Source organism: Entelurus aequoreus, linkage group LG03, assembly GCF_033978785.1.
Source record: "Entelurus aequoreus isolate RoL-2023_Sb linkage group LG03, RoL_Eaeq_v1.1, whole genome shotgun sequence".
NCBI classification, from domain to species: domain Eukaryota; kingdom Metazoa; phylum Chordata; class Actinopteri; order Syngnathiformes; family Syngnathidae; genus Entelurus; species Entelurus aequoreus.
In genome coordinates, this window is record NC_084733.1 from 50,804,243 (window position 1) to 50,819,454 (window position 15,212).

Here is a 15,212-nt window from a genome sequence, read left to right on the forward strand (position 1 = left end):
GCATACAAACCAAGAATAAAATCTAAATAATTGTCTATAGACTTCCGACAGTCTTGTCTTAATTAACAAATCTTGGAAAGGGTACAGAAAAAATATCTGCTTCTTTGAAGGTTCCAATGAGCACAGTGGTCTCTATCATCCGTAAATGGAAGAAGTTTGGAACCACCAGGATTCTTCCTAGAGCTAGACGGCCGTCTAAACTGAGCGGGGGAAGGGTTCTGGTCAGGAAGGTGATCAAGAACCCGATGGTCACTCTGTCAAAGCAACAACATTCTCCTGTGGAGAGAGGAGAACCTTACAGAAAGAAAACCATTTCTGCAGCAATCCACTAATAAGGTATATAGGTATAATACGGTAGTGTGGCCAAACAAAAGCCATTCCTTCATAAAAGTTCAAAATGCACCTGAAAGACTCTCAGACCATGAGAAATTACATTCTCTGGTCTGATGAGACAAAGATTGAACTCTTTGGCGTGAATGCCAGGCATCATGTTTGAAAGAAAACAGGCACCAGGCCAATACTATCCCTAAAGTGAAGCATGGTGGTGGCAGCATCATGCTGTGGGGATGTTTTTCAGAGGCAGGAACTGGAAGACTAGTCAGGATAAAGGAAAAGATGAATGCAGCTATGTACAGAGACATCATGGATGAAAACTTGCTCCAGAGCGCTCTTGAACTCAGCCTGGGGCGACTGTTCATCTTTCAGCAGGACAACGACCCTAAGCACACAGCCAAGATATAAAAGTAATGGCTTCCTCTGTAAATGTCCTTGAAAGCCCAGACTTGAATCCGACTGAACATCTAAGGAAAGCACCTGATGGAGCTTGAGAGGTGCTGCAAAGAATAATGGGTGACACTGCCCAATGATAAATGTGCCAAACTTGTGGCATTGTATTCAAAAAGACTTGAGGCTGCAATTACTGCCAAAGGTGCAGCAAGAAAGTACTGAGCAAAGGATGTGAATAATTATGTACATGTGATTTCTTAATATTTTTATTTCTAATTAGCAAAAAATAAAAAACGTTTTTACTGTGTCATTAGGAGGTATTGTGTGTATAACTTTGAGGACAAAAGTGAGTTAATTCCATTTCTGAATAAGGATGTAACGTAAAATGTGGAAAAAGTGAAGTGCTTTCTGGATGCACTGTAGTACTGTGCCTCAAGAAGATATAATAAAAGATGAGGGGTGTACACACTTTAGTGAGAAACTGTATTATGTGCATTTGGAGCAGTTTCAGGTGGTCAGTAAATGTAAACTCACTTAAAAGGCTGTGTAAATATAATTTCTGAATTGGACACTTACACCTGCAGTGTAAATACAGACTCAAGGGATGGACACACAAACGCTTTGATGGCTGTTTAAGCCTACAACTGTTGTGTAATACCAGTGGAGAACTGCCAGGCTGCTGCTTGTATGATGTACGTCTCCTTTGGCCATACATCCAGATCCCCTGTACAGTCCTCTTTAAAATCATGTTACCAGCTGCTCTCTGACTCTGACCACAAGTCTTCAAAGGGCTAAATAAACTCAAAGAGTGCACGTAAGGAGGAGCCAATTGCCTGAAAGTGCATTGATGTGACCAGATGTTTGTTTCTAAGCATACAAGCCTATTTTTACTATTGTGCCAAGAATCTTTCTTTACTCTTTAACCAATAGAATGGAAAAGAAAACTGGTTAAAGCCTAACTGATGTTTTATGGTATTCTCTTAAGCAGAGAAAATGACTGTTAAAAACATTAAAAACAGGGAGGAGTCACCAGAAGTTCAGCCTAAGCTATGTGAGTGGCTGCACTTTAGTTCCTGAGTTCATAGTTTGATTGTGGGGATGTTACCAGTGGACTTGATTTGAGTGAAAAATAAGCAACCTGAAAATCACAATCACAAAACCAACACAATTACAGAGGCTTTCTTTACCGTGTCTTTTGTCTGTTCATTTTAGCAAACAGAAGTCGAAGCACTTGTTCCTTCTCCTCCCACGTCAGGTCCGACATTTCCACTTGGCTCCCAAGCCCATGTGTCCTAGAGGACAAGAGATGGACTGAGTGTATTAAAGCTTTGTGACATGGAAAAGAAAAGATAAGGACCTACCACCTAGCAGCCGCCTCAATGTCTGAGTAAACGGAGTTGGTGCTGGGAGGAGTGTTATGGAAGGTGCGTATTGGCGGGAACTTGAGTTTTCCTGCATCTGCCTTTTTGACTGTGAAGTGATAAACCTGCTGTGCCTCCTTCTTGTATTGCAGCCGGCTGGCAACTATTTCCTCCTTCACCTGAGCCAGCGCCTCGTGGAAAAATTGCTCCAGCTCTGTGCGCTGCGCCACAATGGTGCTTGCTAACCTCTTGATGTGCTTCAGTTCTTTCTCCCGCATGGAGAGCACCCTCTTGAGCTTCTCCAACTCTAATTTGCTGGTCTGTGAGCTGACCAGCATCTTCTCCTTGGGATGGCCTTGTTCAGCAGTGTTTTGCTCCAGAGAAGCTACTTTTACTTTCAACTGAATTAACTCTTCTTTTTGGGCCACCATCTGGGATGCATTCTTCTTTGCCATCATCTCCAGTGTCTTCTGTAGGAGCCAACACACGACTAAGTTGTGTCTTTACTTTCATGGCAAAAAACATTGTATTCCAAGCCCAGCTGCTAAACAGAGTTTTGCTTTCCACAAGGTGGACTGTAGTCAATTAATTTACTGTCATCATCTCGATGATGTACGCGAGTGTGGCCAATGTTTATTTGAATTAGTAGAAACTAGAAACCAGCAAATCTGAGCCTGTAGGCTGGTGGAAACTCACTACAACCACAGACCATGGAGAAAGTAGCAAATACACAGCGGCAGACCAAGCAAACAACACCACCTGAATTACATGTTTCATAACTAACATGATTGAAAATAACCACAGAAAAATTAAACGTCTCCATCGAAGCACTGCCTAATAATAGCCAACCAGCTGTTTGCTGTCTATTGGCCCAAACTTTACCTTGTCCAGTGCCAGAGATGAGTTTTCCTTTGCCAATGAGTTTGCCAGTTTCTGCAAGCTCTCAACCTCCTTCATGTGGTGTTTCAGTGTTTCATTGAGACGAACGTTCTCCTTGAACACACAGCGTGAGGTGTCATCTAGCTGCCTGAAAGGTCACAAGTGCAAACGAGTTAGGCCAATACAGGTGGCCCTAAGGTCATGAACAAGTTCCGTTCCTACAAATAAGTTGAGTTTAGTGTTAAGTTCTGACTTGCATAATTATACCTAATATAGTATATTCTTTCACATGTTCAAAGATACATCACTATCCATGATGATAGTCGTAGCGTTTGAACGGGCATGTAGCCAATGTTGATTTTTCAATTTCTCCACTGAGTGTTTTCGATGCCTTATTTCACATAACCTTGAGCCCAGAAGAGTCTGCCTCACACTTAGGAGGTGTAGTTGTCCTTTCTCAGTGTAGTGTGATGATTTTGTATTACTTTGACTACTTATTTTTCTGTAGCTCGCACAGAACTAGTTCTAGTTTACTTACTGTATAGTATAGTATTACATAGGGCTGTCAAACTGCACTTTTTTTTTAGAACTTTGCCCAACTTTCCTAATCCTTATGTGAGACAAGAGTACACATCTTTCCGTTTTCTGTGTATTCTAACTAATAAAAAAAACTGCTAGCAAGAGGCAGCTAACAATGCAGGTAATGGAGATATGATTTATTATATAAAGCTCTCTAGAAAACATCTAAAAGCCTCCTACAGTTTTGTACACATGCTGTACTATATGTATGTATTTATGTAATGCAGTAACAGACACATTCATGATAACATGTAATTCTGTAATTCTTCCAGTATTTTGGTCATTTTAAGCATTATCAAAATGTATTTCCTGGGCGCATTGATTTCACAGAGCGTATAGCAATGGTAGCATTCGTTGCTACACAATAAACGTTTCAAATAAGTAGATAAAACAACAACTTGTAATGTCCACATCTCACTGGGATGCCGACTGATGGGGTGTTGGATCTTTCTTGAGCTGATGAAAAATGCTTCCTCGCGATGTCAGGGTTTCCCCTTTATGTATTTAATCATCGCGGTGCGCCAGGGCAAAATATTAGCTGCCTCACCTTTTTACATAAAATTATGCAATTAGCTCGCTGCATCCCAGAATTATTAATATTCCCTGAAATGACTCTGGCAACACATTTCAGGCAGTTTATCCAAGTTGTGCTAACATTGCATATGTGCAAAATGGGAAGTTGATCTTATAATGACAGGGTCCAGAAGCAAAAAAGTCAATATAGAAGACGCTAAACAGCCCAATAGCCCTCTCGATGGGAAATGTAGGCACAAAAAAATATCATGAAGTACAGTAACAGTTGACCGACAAAGTACTATACACATTGAGGAAGACATTTCTCTTTCACCAAAGCACTTCTGTCCTAAAACACCACATTAATGACAATAATGAACAAACCCAGTTTCCATATGAGTTGGGAATTTGTGTTAGATGTAAATAAAAAGAGAATACAATGATTTGCAAATCCTTTTCAACCCATTTACAATTGAATGCACTACAAAGACAAGATATTTGATGTTCAAACTCATAAACTTAATTTTTTTTTTGCAAATAATTAACTTAGAATTTCATGACTGCAACACATGCCAAAGTAGTTGGGAAAGGGCATGTTCACCACTGTATTACATGGCCTTTCCTTTTAACAACACTCAGTAAACGTTTGGGAACTGAGGAGACACATTTTTTAAGCTTCTCAGGTGGAATTATTTCCCATTCTTGCTTGATGTACAGCTTAAGTTGTTCAACAGTCCGGGGGTCTCCGTTGTGGTATTTTAGGCTTCATAATGCGCCACACATTTTCAATTGGAGACAGGTCTGGACTACAGGCAGGCCAGTCTTGTACCCGCACTCTTTTACTATGAAGCCACGTTGATGTAACACGTGGCTTGCTGAAATAAGCAGGGGCGTCCATGGTAACGTTGCTTGGATGGCAACATATGTTGCTCCAAAACCTGTATGTACCTTTCAGCATTAATGGCGCCTTCACAGATGTGTAAGTTACCCATGTCTTGGGCACTAATACACCCCCATACCATCACAGATGCTGGCTTTTCAACTTTGCGCCTATATCAATCCGGATGGTTCTTTTCCTCTTTGGTCCGGAGGACACGACGTCCACAGTTTCCAAAAACAATTTGAAATGTGGACTCGTCAGACCACAGAACACTTTTCCACTTTGTATTAGTCCATCATAGATGAGCTCAGGCCCAGCGAAGCCGACGGCGTTTCTGGGTGTTGTTGATAAACGGTTTTCGCCTTGCATAGGAGAGTTTTAACTTGCACTTACAAATGTAGCGACCAACTGTAGTTACTGACAGTGGGTTTCTGAAGTGTTCCTGAGCCCATGTGGTGATATCCTTTACACACTGATGTCGCTTGTTGATGCAGTACAGCCTGAGGGATCGAAGGTCACGGGCTTAGCTGCTTACGTGCAGTGATTTCTCCAGATTCTCTGAACCCTTTGATGATATTACAGAACGTAGATGGTGAAATCCCTAAATGCCTTGCAATAGCTGGTTGAGAAAGTTTTTTCTTAAACTGTTGAACAATTTGCTTACGCATTTGTTGACAAAGTGGTGACTCTCGCCCCATCCTTGTTTGTGAATGACTGAGCATTTCATGGAATCTACTTTTATACTCAATGATGGCACCCACCTGTTCCCAATTTGCCTGTTCACCTGTGGGATGTTCCAAATAAGTGTTTGATGAGCATTCCTCAACTTTATCAGTATTTTTAGCCACCTTTCCAAACTTCTTTGTCATGTTTTGCTGGCATCAAATTCTAAAGTTAATGATTATTTGCAAAAAAAAAAAGTTTATCAGTTTGAACATCAAATATGTTGTCTTTGTAGCATATTCAACTGAATATGGGTTGAAAATGATTTGCAAATCATTGTATTCCATTTATATTTACATCCAACACAATTTCCCAACTCATATGGAAACGGGGTTTTTACATTAATGTGGATACATGTTTAACATGAAAATGTGTTCACTAAATATTCAAAGTGCATAATATATATTTCCATCTTTCTTGAGTCTCTTTGCTCATGCAAATATGGAATGTATCCACAGCAACTATTTGATTAATCTGATTAGTAATTTAAATCGGCCTGCACAAGTATTAATTAATTATGGGAGTACATTCATAATCACTAAACAGAATGACGACTACCCATACATCCCTTTAAGATGGTACTCCATCCTCCAAGAAGTTTATACAATTTCCTACATAGCACAACATACAAAACCCAAAACCAGTGAATTTGGCATAGATAGATAGTACTTTATTGAGTACCATGTTGTGTAAATTGTAAATAAAAACAGAATACAATGATTTGCAAATCCTTTTTTTAACCTATATTCAATTGAAGACTGCAAAGACAAGATACTTAACGTTCAAACTGGGAAAATGTGTTATTTTTTGCAAACATTAGCTCATTTGGAATTTGATGCCTGCAATATGTTTTAAAAAAAGCTGGAACAAGTAGCAAAAAAGACTGAGAAAGTTGAAGAATGCTCATCAAACACTTATTTGGAACATCCCACAGGTGAACAGGCGTATTGGGAACAGGTGGGGGCCATGATTGGGTATAAAAGCAGCTTCCATGAAATGCTCAGTCATTCACAAACAAGGATGGGGCAAGGGTCACCACTTTGTGAACAAATGCGTGGGGGGGGGGGGGGGGGGGGCTACCCACATATACGGTCCTCTCCAAGGTTTCTCATAGTCATTCACATCGACGTCCCACTGGGGTGAGTTTTCCTTGCCCTATGTGGGCTCTGTACCGAGGATGTCGTTGTGGCTTGTGCAGCCCTTTGAGACACTTGTGATTTAAGGCTATATAAATAAACATTGATTGATTGATTGATTGATTGAATATCTTGTCTTTGCAGTCTATTCAATTGAATATAGGTTGAAAAGGATTTTCAAATCATTGTATTCTGTTTTTATTTATGAATTACACAATGTGCGAACTGGTTTTGGTTTTTATAAGTCACAACAGAAGACATTTAAGGACATTTTTCATATAAAACAGGTGTATTATACCTTGTTCCTTTATTAAACACAATTATCATATTTATACAAGAGCATGTCATGGTCATGCACACAACTTCTCTGCATCACGGGTGGGGGAGCGATCACAGTAATTAAAAGACATGTCTTTATTTTCATTTTGTGGACTACCGGTAATTTGGAGTCTTTTTAGTGCTTTCTATTGTTGAAACTGCAACTGCAGTACAGTTTCATTACTTTTACTAAGCCTTGGCAAAAAGTTAGACAAGGTACTAGCTAGAGGTGGGGGAAATAATACATTTTTACATGCATCGCAATTCGGACAGGGCCAATTATAAAATCGATTAGTAGAATTGGGCCAAACCAAAACAAAAATAATTGCATTGTTATATTTACAGTTTTTTTGTACTTGATTGTAAATAAAGTAATGCAGACAGTTCTACATTTGGCTGACTACAGCGAGCCATCTCACCGAGAGATCCGAGCAGCTCCTTTATTTTAGGGCACTTATGTTCCAGTATGCACACATTTTTATTGATTTAATAAATGTAACGGGAATTATTTTAACTGTTTATTACTAAAAATTCACTGTTTTTAAAAGTTGCAATTGATAAACGCTTATTTAGTGAAACGAATGTAAATATAAAACTGCATTAATGTACATAAATTAAAGGTGCATCAATAATCGATTTTTAATCTAATTGTAGCTCCTGAATCGTGAGGTGCCCAAAGATTCCCACCTCTAGTACTACCCTATATACAAGCAATGTATGTTTATAAAACAATACTAAAATATAATCACTATAGATTTTTTGTTTGTAGCTTTTAAACATGCTTTTTAGACGTTCTCATTGACTCACAGCAAGACCAACATCAGCTTGTCTTCTCCCTGAAGGCCTTTCTGGTATATGTGGGATGTGATTTTTGGCTTAGTACTCTATTGAGAATATGACCATCCAGTGCGGTTCACAACATTTAACTTTTCGGTTATATACTTAAATGACCAAATTGTTTTTCTTTGTGTACTGAACATGCTGTAAAAGAATAAAATTAGTCCGTCAAGTGGCATACTCACACAACAGCTTCATGGTGGGCCTGCTCTTCCACTTGTGCTATCATTTGCTCAGCATCATTCTCCAGGCGAGCCTGCAAATACGTTAATCTTTAACATGGCTTATAATTTGTTGGAATTCTAAGAAACAAGATACCTTTTCTTTGAAGAATCTGTACTCCATATTGTTGAGGTTTTCCCCGTACTCCTTCTTAGTGAGTTTTATACTTTTACGGATCTGTGATACATGAGGGTCATGCTTACTCGTCGTGATAAAACAAAACCATAAAAAAACATTGTTTTCAGGATCTCACATTGCTGAGCTCCTGTTCCATTTGTGCTTTTGTCGTCTGGAACTCTTCAATTTTCTTCATTCCATTTTGTATCATCTCAAACTCACTAGCTTTCTTCCTGAATAGTTCCTTCATTTCGTTGACTTCAAGTGTGTAATGGTCAATCTGTTGAAAAAATTAAGTCAAATAAGTTTGTGTATTGGAATCAACCATCCACTAAAATCTAAACTGCAAAGTTTGAGAATTTAGGGAAAAAGACTCCTGCCTCAGATTTCACCCGGACCACCAGTTGCGCACAAACTTAAAGGCCTACTGAAACCCACTACTACCGACCACGCAGTCTGATAGTTTATATGTCAATGATGAAATCTTAACATTGCAACACATGCCAATATGGCCGGGTTAACTTATAAAGTGCAATTTTAAATTTCCCGCTAAACTTCCGGTTGAAAACGCCTTTGGATGATGACGTATGCGCGTGACGTAGCCAGTGAAACAGAAGTATCGGTAGCCCATTGAAGCCAATACAAAACAGCTCTGTTTTCATCGAAGAAATTCCACAGTATTTTGGACATCTGTGTTGGTGAATCTTTTGCAATTTGTTTAATGAACAATGGAGACTGCAAAGAAGAAAGTTGTAGGTGGGATCAGTGTATTAGCGGCTGGCTGTAGCAACACAACAAGGAGGACTTACTTGGATAGCAGACGCGCTAGCCGACTCTAGCCGCCAACCGCATCTGTGATCGGGTGAAGTCCTTCGTCGCGCCATCGATCGCTGGAACGCAGGTGAGCACGGGTGTTGATGAGCAGATGAGGGCTGGCTGGCGTAGGTGGAGCGCTAATGTTTTTATCATAGCTCTGTGAGGTCCGGTTGCTAAGTTAGCTTCAGCGTCGTTAGCAACAGCATTGTTAAGCTTCGTCAGGCTGAGAATTATTAACCGTGTAGTTACATGTACATGGCTTAATAGTATTGTTCAGTGTTTCCATTAACTGCCAAGATACCTGTGGCGGTGGGGGCGTGGCTATGGGCGTGATCACCATGACATCATCGAGTAATTTGCATAATTTACTACAATGATATGGTTTTCTCTAAAAAGGCTCAAAAAATGTATACTTACTAATTAATAATAACAGTTTTGTTTTAAACGTCCATCCATCCATCCATCCATTTTACAAAATAATTACAACACTTTATGTACATATTTATATACAGATTTGAACAATAAGTTATTCACTGAAATATATTTATTAGTTGTGGTTCTTACAAAAAATATATCTTATAAAATATAAAAGCTAAAATGTCTCTTAAAGCTCTGCCCTTTTAATTAGTGCATACTAAATAATTTAACTTTAGCCTACTACTACAACCATATTATTTACCAGCAACATAAAGTGAAACAGAGGCAGATGTGTCCTGCCACAGTCAGTAACAAATAAACAGAAAACAGTAGTGGTCAAATACAAATAAGGCAACAAGAGAAGTATCCTACACTTCTCTTTTGTAAAGTAAATCTGAACAGCCTATATGGGCATCTACATCAACTATATGATTTGCCTGAGAAGCTGGACAGGAAAAAATAAAAAATAAAAAATAAAAATATTTTTTTAAATTTTTTTATTTGTGGCGGACGTAATTCTTTCGTGGCGGGCTGTCACGTTAGCTCAGTAGCTAAAGAGCTTCGCCGATGTATTGTCGTGGAGATGAAAGTCACTGTGAATGTCCATTTCGCGTTCTCGACTCTCATTTTCAAGAGGACATAGTATCCGAGGTGGTTTAAAATACAAATCCGTGATCCACAATAGAAAAAGGAGAGAGTGTGGAATCCAATGAGCCAGCTTGTACCTAAGTTACGGTCAGAGCGAAAAAAGATATGTCTTGCACTGCATTCTAGTCATTCACTCCAACGTTCCTCATCCACGAATCTTTCTTCCTCGCTCAAATAAATGGGGTAATCGTCGCTTTCTCAGTCCGAATCGCTCTAGCTGAGGAGGCGAACAACTGACTACATCAGGAGGCGAACAACTGACTACGTCACGCTACTTCCGGTAGGGGCAAGGCTTTTTTTAATCAGAGACCAAAAGTTGCGAACTTTATCGTCGTTGTTCTATACTAAATCCTTTCAGAAAAAATATGGCAATATCGCGAAATGATCAAGTATAACACATAGAATGGATCTGCTATCCCCGTTTAAATAAAAAACATTCATTTCAGTAGGCCTTTAAGGTCATAATAGTTAAAGTCAAATACCTCAAGATGCCACCAGAGAAACCAGATGGAAGAAAATGTGACCAAAATCACGAGAAACTGGCAAAGCACGCACCCTCAAATTTGTACATGATGACTAAATGAGAGGCTATCAACCATTTGATTACAACTTTGGTCCAAATCGCTATTCTTCACAAAACTATGCATGTTTGCCTACAGAAGTGCCTAGATCTAAACATGACCTGGCTTTAAGAAAGTGATATTTACTGTACATCAGTGTTTCACAAGCTATGTGTGGTGGCTCCAGTTGCAACATTCTTTACAGCATAATTGTTTGGTTAAGTCTATCAAAATGACTCACTCACCCTTCAGACATGATGGTAAATACATTTTACCGTCAGTGAGAAAAAGATGTACCCAAGCAGCATCTTTTGAGTTGACCACATAACATTTTACTTTCTGAGATACAGTATGTGACATTTGCACACATGTCTAAAATCCTGATGTTTCCAGACCGTGCATTTTTTTCTCCGCCAAAGCCTATTGAACTCCACTTTACATATATGATTACAGTAAATGTGGTGGGATAGAAAACAGCTGCTGGAAATTTTGTCATGTCAGCTGATTTTTAATTGGCACCTACTAAGTAAAACAAAATCCGTTGTGTTAACTTCCAAGTAAGGTCCATTTTAGGATTTATGGCATACTGTGTCAACATGACAACCTGTCACAGCCCTATCCCCGTATCACCTGCGCCATGCGTGTATTACTGGAGTTATTTTATTTTAAAGGCCTAACTTTTTGTGGAGAGTATTTTTTTCATGGATGGTACAAACAGGAACAAAACACAGGAGGTTCCAGGGGAAATGGGAGGATTGACAGTCATGACTTCTGGTTATTATCATCTGTGGTAGCTCCACAATAAAAGACAAATACAACTAAACAGTACTATAATTTAATCCTTTAGATTCACACAGAACTGAAGGTTAATGTGTGATTTAAAGAGAGTCTGTTAGACTTTTCCAGAAATTCTAAACTTAACTTTGGAAGTCCACCTGACAGTATAGGAAATTTGGGTAACGATGAAAAAATACAAATGTTGAAATTGTGTGTATGTAACATGGCTCCCAACTAGAATACAAGACTTGCACTTGTGACTTTCTTTTTCCCACCATGCTCTTTAAAATGAAACTTTTAACAAATAATTTAAAATAAACACAGCAGGTAATGTAAGTTTGTTTTTGTTTTATGGCCCCTTTGTTATAGGTTTAGTCTGGCGCAGCTTAGTTTAGCTAGCATGCAAGCTTGATTTCAGGGATACAGAATTTTGCATGACACCGGTAAGAGAATTAAAAAAAATTATATATAAACTCACCAGTTTGTTTTGCTGCTCCCAAGCAATAGCCTCTTGGGTTTTGAGTGCGCTCTGGAGCACATTAATCTATCATACACAGATAATATGCCGTTAAATCGTTGTTAGCTTTAATCAACATGCACCTGCTAATCGATTGTTAGCCGCTTACCTTCCCGTCTTTGTCCGCTTCCAGCCTCTGCCAGTGGGCGGTAGCATCCAGGATTTCCCGCTCAGCGTGTGACAGCTGATTGGTCAACTCATCGTTGGCACGAGCCAGCTGGCGGCAGGTCTCGCGATAGTCCGTGAGACTTTGTTTAGTTAACTTGAGCTTCATCTCCCTTAGGGCATCATTAGCTTGACCTTTTTCTACGTCTAAATCTTTAGTCTCCCTTTTACCGCTCTTCTTTCCTTTGCTGGTGTGAAGCAGTAAGTAAAGATGACCATTTTTAGTACAATTGTGGCTAAAATAGAGCAAACATGCGCACTCACCGGGATTTTGTCTTTCCTTTGATGAATTTCTTCCTCTGCATCTTTCAGCCTGTAAAAATACCAAGTTGATGATTATGACACTAATGCGGGTGCGCTAAGTAATGGCACCATCTCCTAGAACCTGCTCTGACTTTCTGTGTAGTGTTGCCATGGAGACGCAGCCTGCCACTCAACAAAAGGTCAAATTTCTCTGCCATACGATCTTTTGTGGGCAATGTACATGTGATACAGAGGCTTATGTGTATTTGTCTTTGGTTCATCTGGGAATCCAGTGAGGTTGGACTGGTTTCCTCAGGCCACATTGTAAACCCGATTTCTTCAGTGGACCAAGTCCATGAAAAAGTGCTGCCTGGGAATGGGAATTGTCCATCAGTTAGTTTACACAAAGAAACATAAACACTTTTTTTTGTTAGGTTTTGTCAACCAAAATGACTCAGTTTTGTGCAGAAATGCAGAGGCATATTTCTAAAAATAACAAGGTATTTGGTAATTTATATTACATCAAGAACCACTGAACTCCATTGTTTAACTTTTAAAACCATTTTTTACCATAATGATAGGGGTGATCAAACTTTCCCACCGAGTGCCACATACGTCTGTTAAGTTGTGTTTGTAAACAGGTTAGAATTTGTTTAGGTTTTTGTTTACTATTCTTTCTACAATCAGCTGTTTTTACACCCGTACATTAGAACCAATGGAATTTAAATTATACTGTTCCACTCAAAATGTTGAAATGATTAAACCATTAGTAACTGTACAGCCAATTTTTTAAGTAATATTTTAACATTTTTGTGTAACACAAGTTAATTCCCTGTAATAGTGATACAGCTTCGAGGGGAAAAGCAAAACGATCAAAACATTTTAAATTTGGATTATTCAGTTCCAGGGTGAAACTGTCTCCATCTTAAAGGGTGAACTGCACTTTTTGGGGGAAATTTTGCCTATCGTTCACAATCATTATGAAAGACATGACAATGGATGTAGTTTTCTTTAATACATTCTAAATATTAAATAAATGCGATCAAAAGTCCACTGACAAGGGAGCCTATGAGAGCCACTCAATTCTGCCTATAAAGCCCTTAAAAACATCCAAACACCTCCATTAAGGTTTTGTATACATGATGTAAGTATATATGTAATGTAGTTACGGGCACGTTTATAATAACATTTGATATTTACGTATTTTGATTATTTTAAACATACGCGGCGCATTAATTTTAAAAACGCATCACAACGTTTTCTTTTTTTTCATTCATCAGTGATTATTACTCTGCAGACTTAACGAGAGCCAACAAACAATATAAAACATCACTTACTGTGCAATGTCTGCTGTCATTGGGATGCCAGCTGCTGGAATGTTCATATATTACCATTTAGATGAACATTACTCATAATCTTTGCGGAGGAATGGGCTGGGAGCGCAGGGCGACCAAATGTCTTTTCGTGTCGTTCTTGCCAGTTCTGGGTCCAAAATAGCTATCAATGTGTACCAACTTGTCGGATTACTTCCTTAGCCATCTACTTTCCAGGTGAGCGGTATGATTTATGATCTACAATAAACTTGCAGGACGCGAGGAAACAGCAGACCACTCGATGATGTAAACATCGGGACACACAGAAGTGATCACGTTGCCGCTAAAAATAGTTTGTCTGTGTTCGCGTTTATAATTACAATATCACTCATACTTGGTAAATATTCAAGTTACGAAATGTAATTGGAGTATTGTTGGCACTTTTTGAATAGTTATTTATTGGATTTTATGGGCAAAATAGAGGACCTCCCATTGGCTTCACTGTAAGTGGACTTTTATTCATGTTTATTTAATATTTAGAATGACTTTAAAAAAAACAAAAAAACATTTGTGGTCATTTCTTTCATAATGATTGTGAACGATAGGCAGAATTTTTTTTTTTAAGTGCAGTTTCCCTTAAAAGTACCTGTAGAATGGAAAAACAAGTTGACTTTATGCGCTTAGTTGTGTTTCATTGTATTCATTAAACCATGTCTAATTGTATTTCCAATACCATGAAAATACCGTCTTAACGTCACAAAATGCCACCATTTCAGATAGCCATTTTGTATATTCCTCTTCGAATGTCTCCAGCAATTTCTGTAGATTCGGGGTCCGATGATGTCACGGTGGGAACGCTTCTGCACTCTGACCATATCAGCAGATCAGTCATACTGGAAATATGCAAAAATTGGAAAGAAATGCGCTGTCTATCATTCACACTCCCTATTTAAGACATGAACATATGCTTGTCTTTTTTTTATGGATTCTAAGTCATAAATAAATCAAAAGTTTGCTAACAATAGAGTCAATAGGGGCTCTCTATTCCACCAACAAAGCCCTCTAAATAACCATCCAAAACACGCCAACAATATTAACCAAATATTAGCGATATTGTTATTATAAGCACTAACGCAGACAAACAATTTTTAGCGGCGCATTGATAAAAGAGTGCTAACTACTAGCAGCTTATGCTGCTGTGTCTCAGCTGGTGTACTGCTGCTCCCGCATCATCTTGTCCTGGCTCGTCAAAATTATTCTAGATTATAAATCAGGCTTCTCATCTGGATAATAGGAGGATTTAGGCATAAATCTAGAAGTTGTTCATCTGTGACAATTAATTTATACCCGGAGATGGAGACAAAGACATGACAACCGAAGACCGTGTCTGCAGGCAGCAACTTTTCCTTTTAACCTTTTGTGTGGATTATGATTATTTCTTCATCTAAATGGGAAGATATGAATA

General features: G+C 38.8%; 2 protein-coding genes across 4 annotated transcripts in view; one reads left to right on the forward strand and one right to left on the reverse strand.

The window, feature by feature from the left end:
* The window catches only part of LOC133646577 (basal body-orientation factor 1-like), a 26,656-nt gene that overhangs the window by 3,195 nt on the left and 8,249 nt on the right, over nt 1–15,212 (reverse strand). Inside the window, exons 2-11 of one of the 2 annotated variants that reach the window (XM_062042090.1) lie at nt 12,456–12,504; nt 12,136–12,379; nt 11,988–12,053; nt 9,101–9,181; nt 8,428–8,571; nt 8,271–8,351; nt 8,138–8,208; nt 2,970–3,114; nt 2,088–2,557; nt 1,914–2,018 (exon numbers count right to left, since the gene is read on the reverse strand). In XM_062042090.1, the coding sequence (XP_061898074.1) occupies nt 1,914–2,018; nt 2,088–2,557; nt 2,970–3,114; nt 8,138–8,208; nt 8,271–8,351; nt 8,428–8,571; nt 9,101–9,181; nt 11,988–12,053; nt 12,136–12,379; nt 12,456–12,496 (1,448 nt within the window). In that variant the 5' untranslated portion in view covers nt 12,497–12,504. The remainder of the gene's footprint in view (nt 1–1,913; nt 2,019–2,087; nt 2,558–2,969; nt 3,115–8,137; nt 8,209–8,270; nt 8,352–8,427; nt 8,572–9,100; nt 9,182–11,987; nt 12,054–12,135; nt 12,380–12,455; nt 12,505–15,212) is intronic. The other variant, XM_062042091.1, reaches the window with a different exon arrangement.
* The window catches only part of LOC133646576 (ectonucleoside triphosphate diphosphohydrolase 5-like), a 16,353-nt gene continuing 13,469 nt past the window's right edge, over nt 12,329–15,212 (forward strand). The window contains exons 1-2 of one of the 2 annotated variants that reach the window (XM_062042088.1): nt 12,329–12,392; nt 12,504–12,634. The gene's annotated coding sequence lies outside the window, so the exon portion shown is untranslated. The remainder of the gene's footprint in view (nt 12,393–12,503; nt 12,635–15,212) is intronic. The other variant, XM_062042089.1, reaches the window with a different exon arrangement.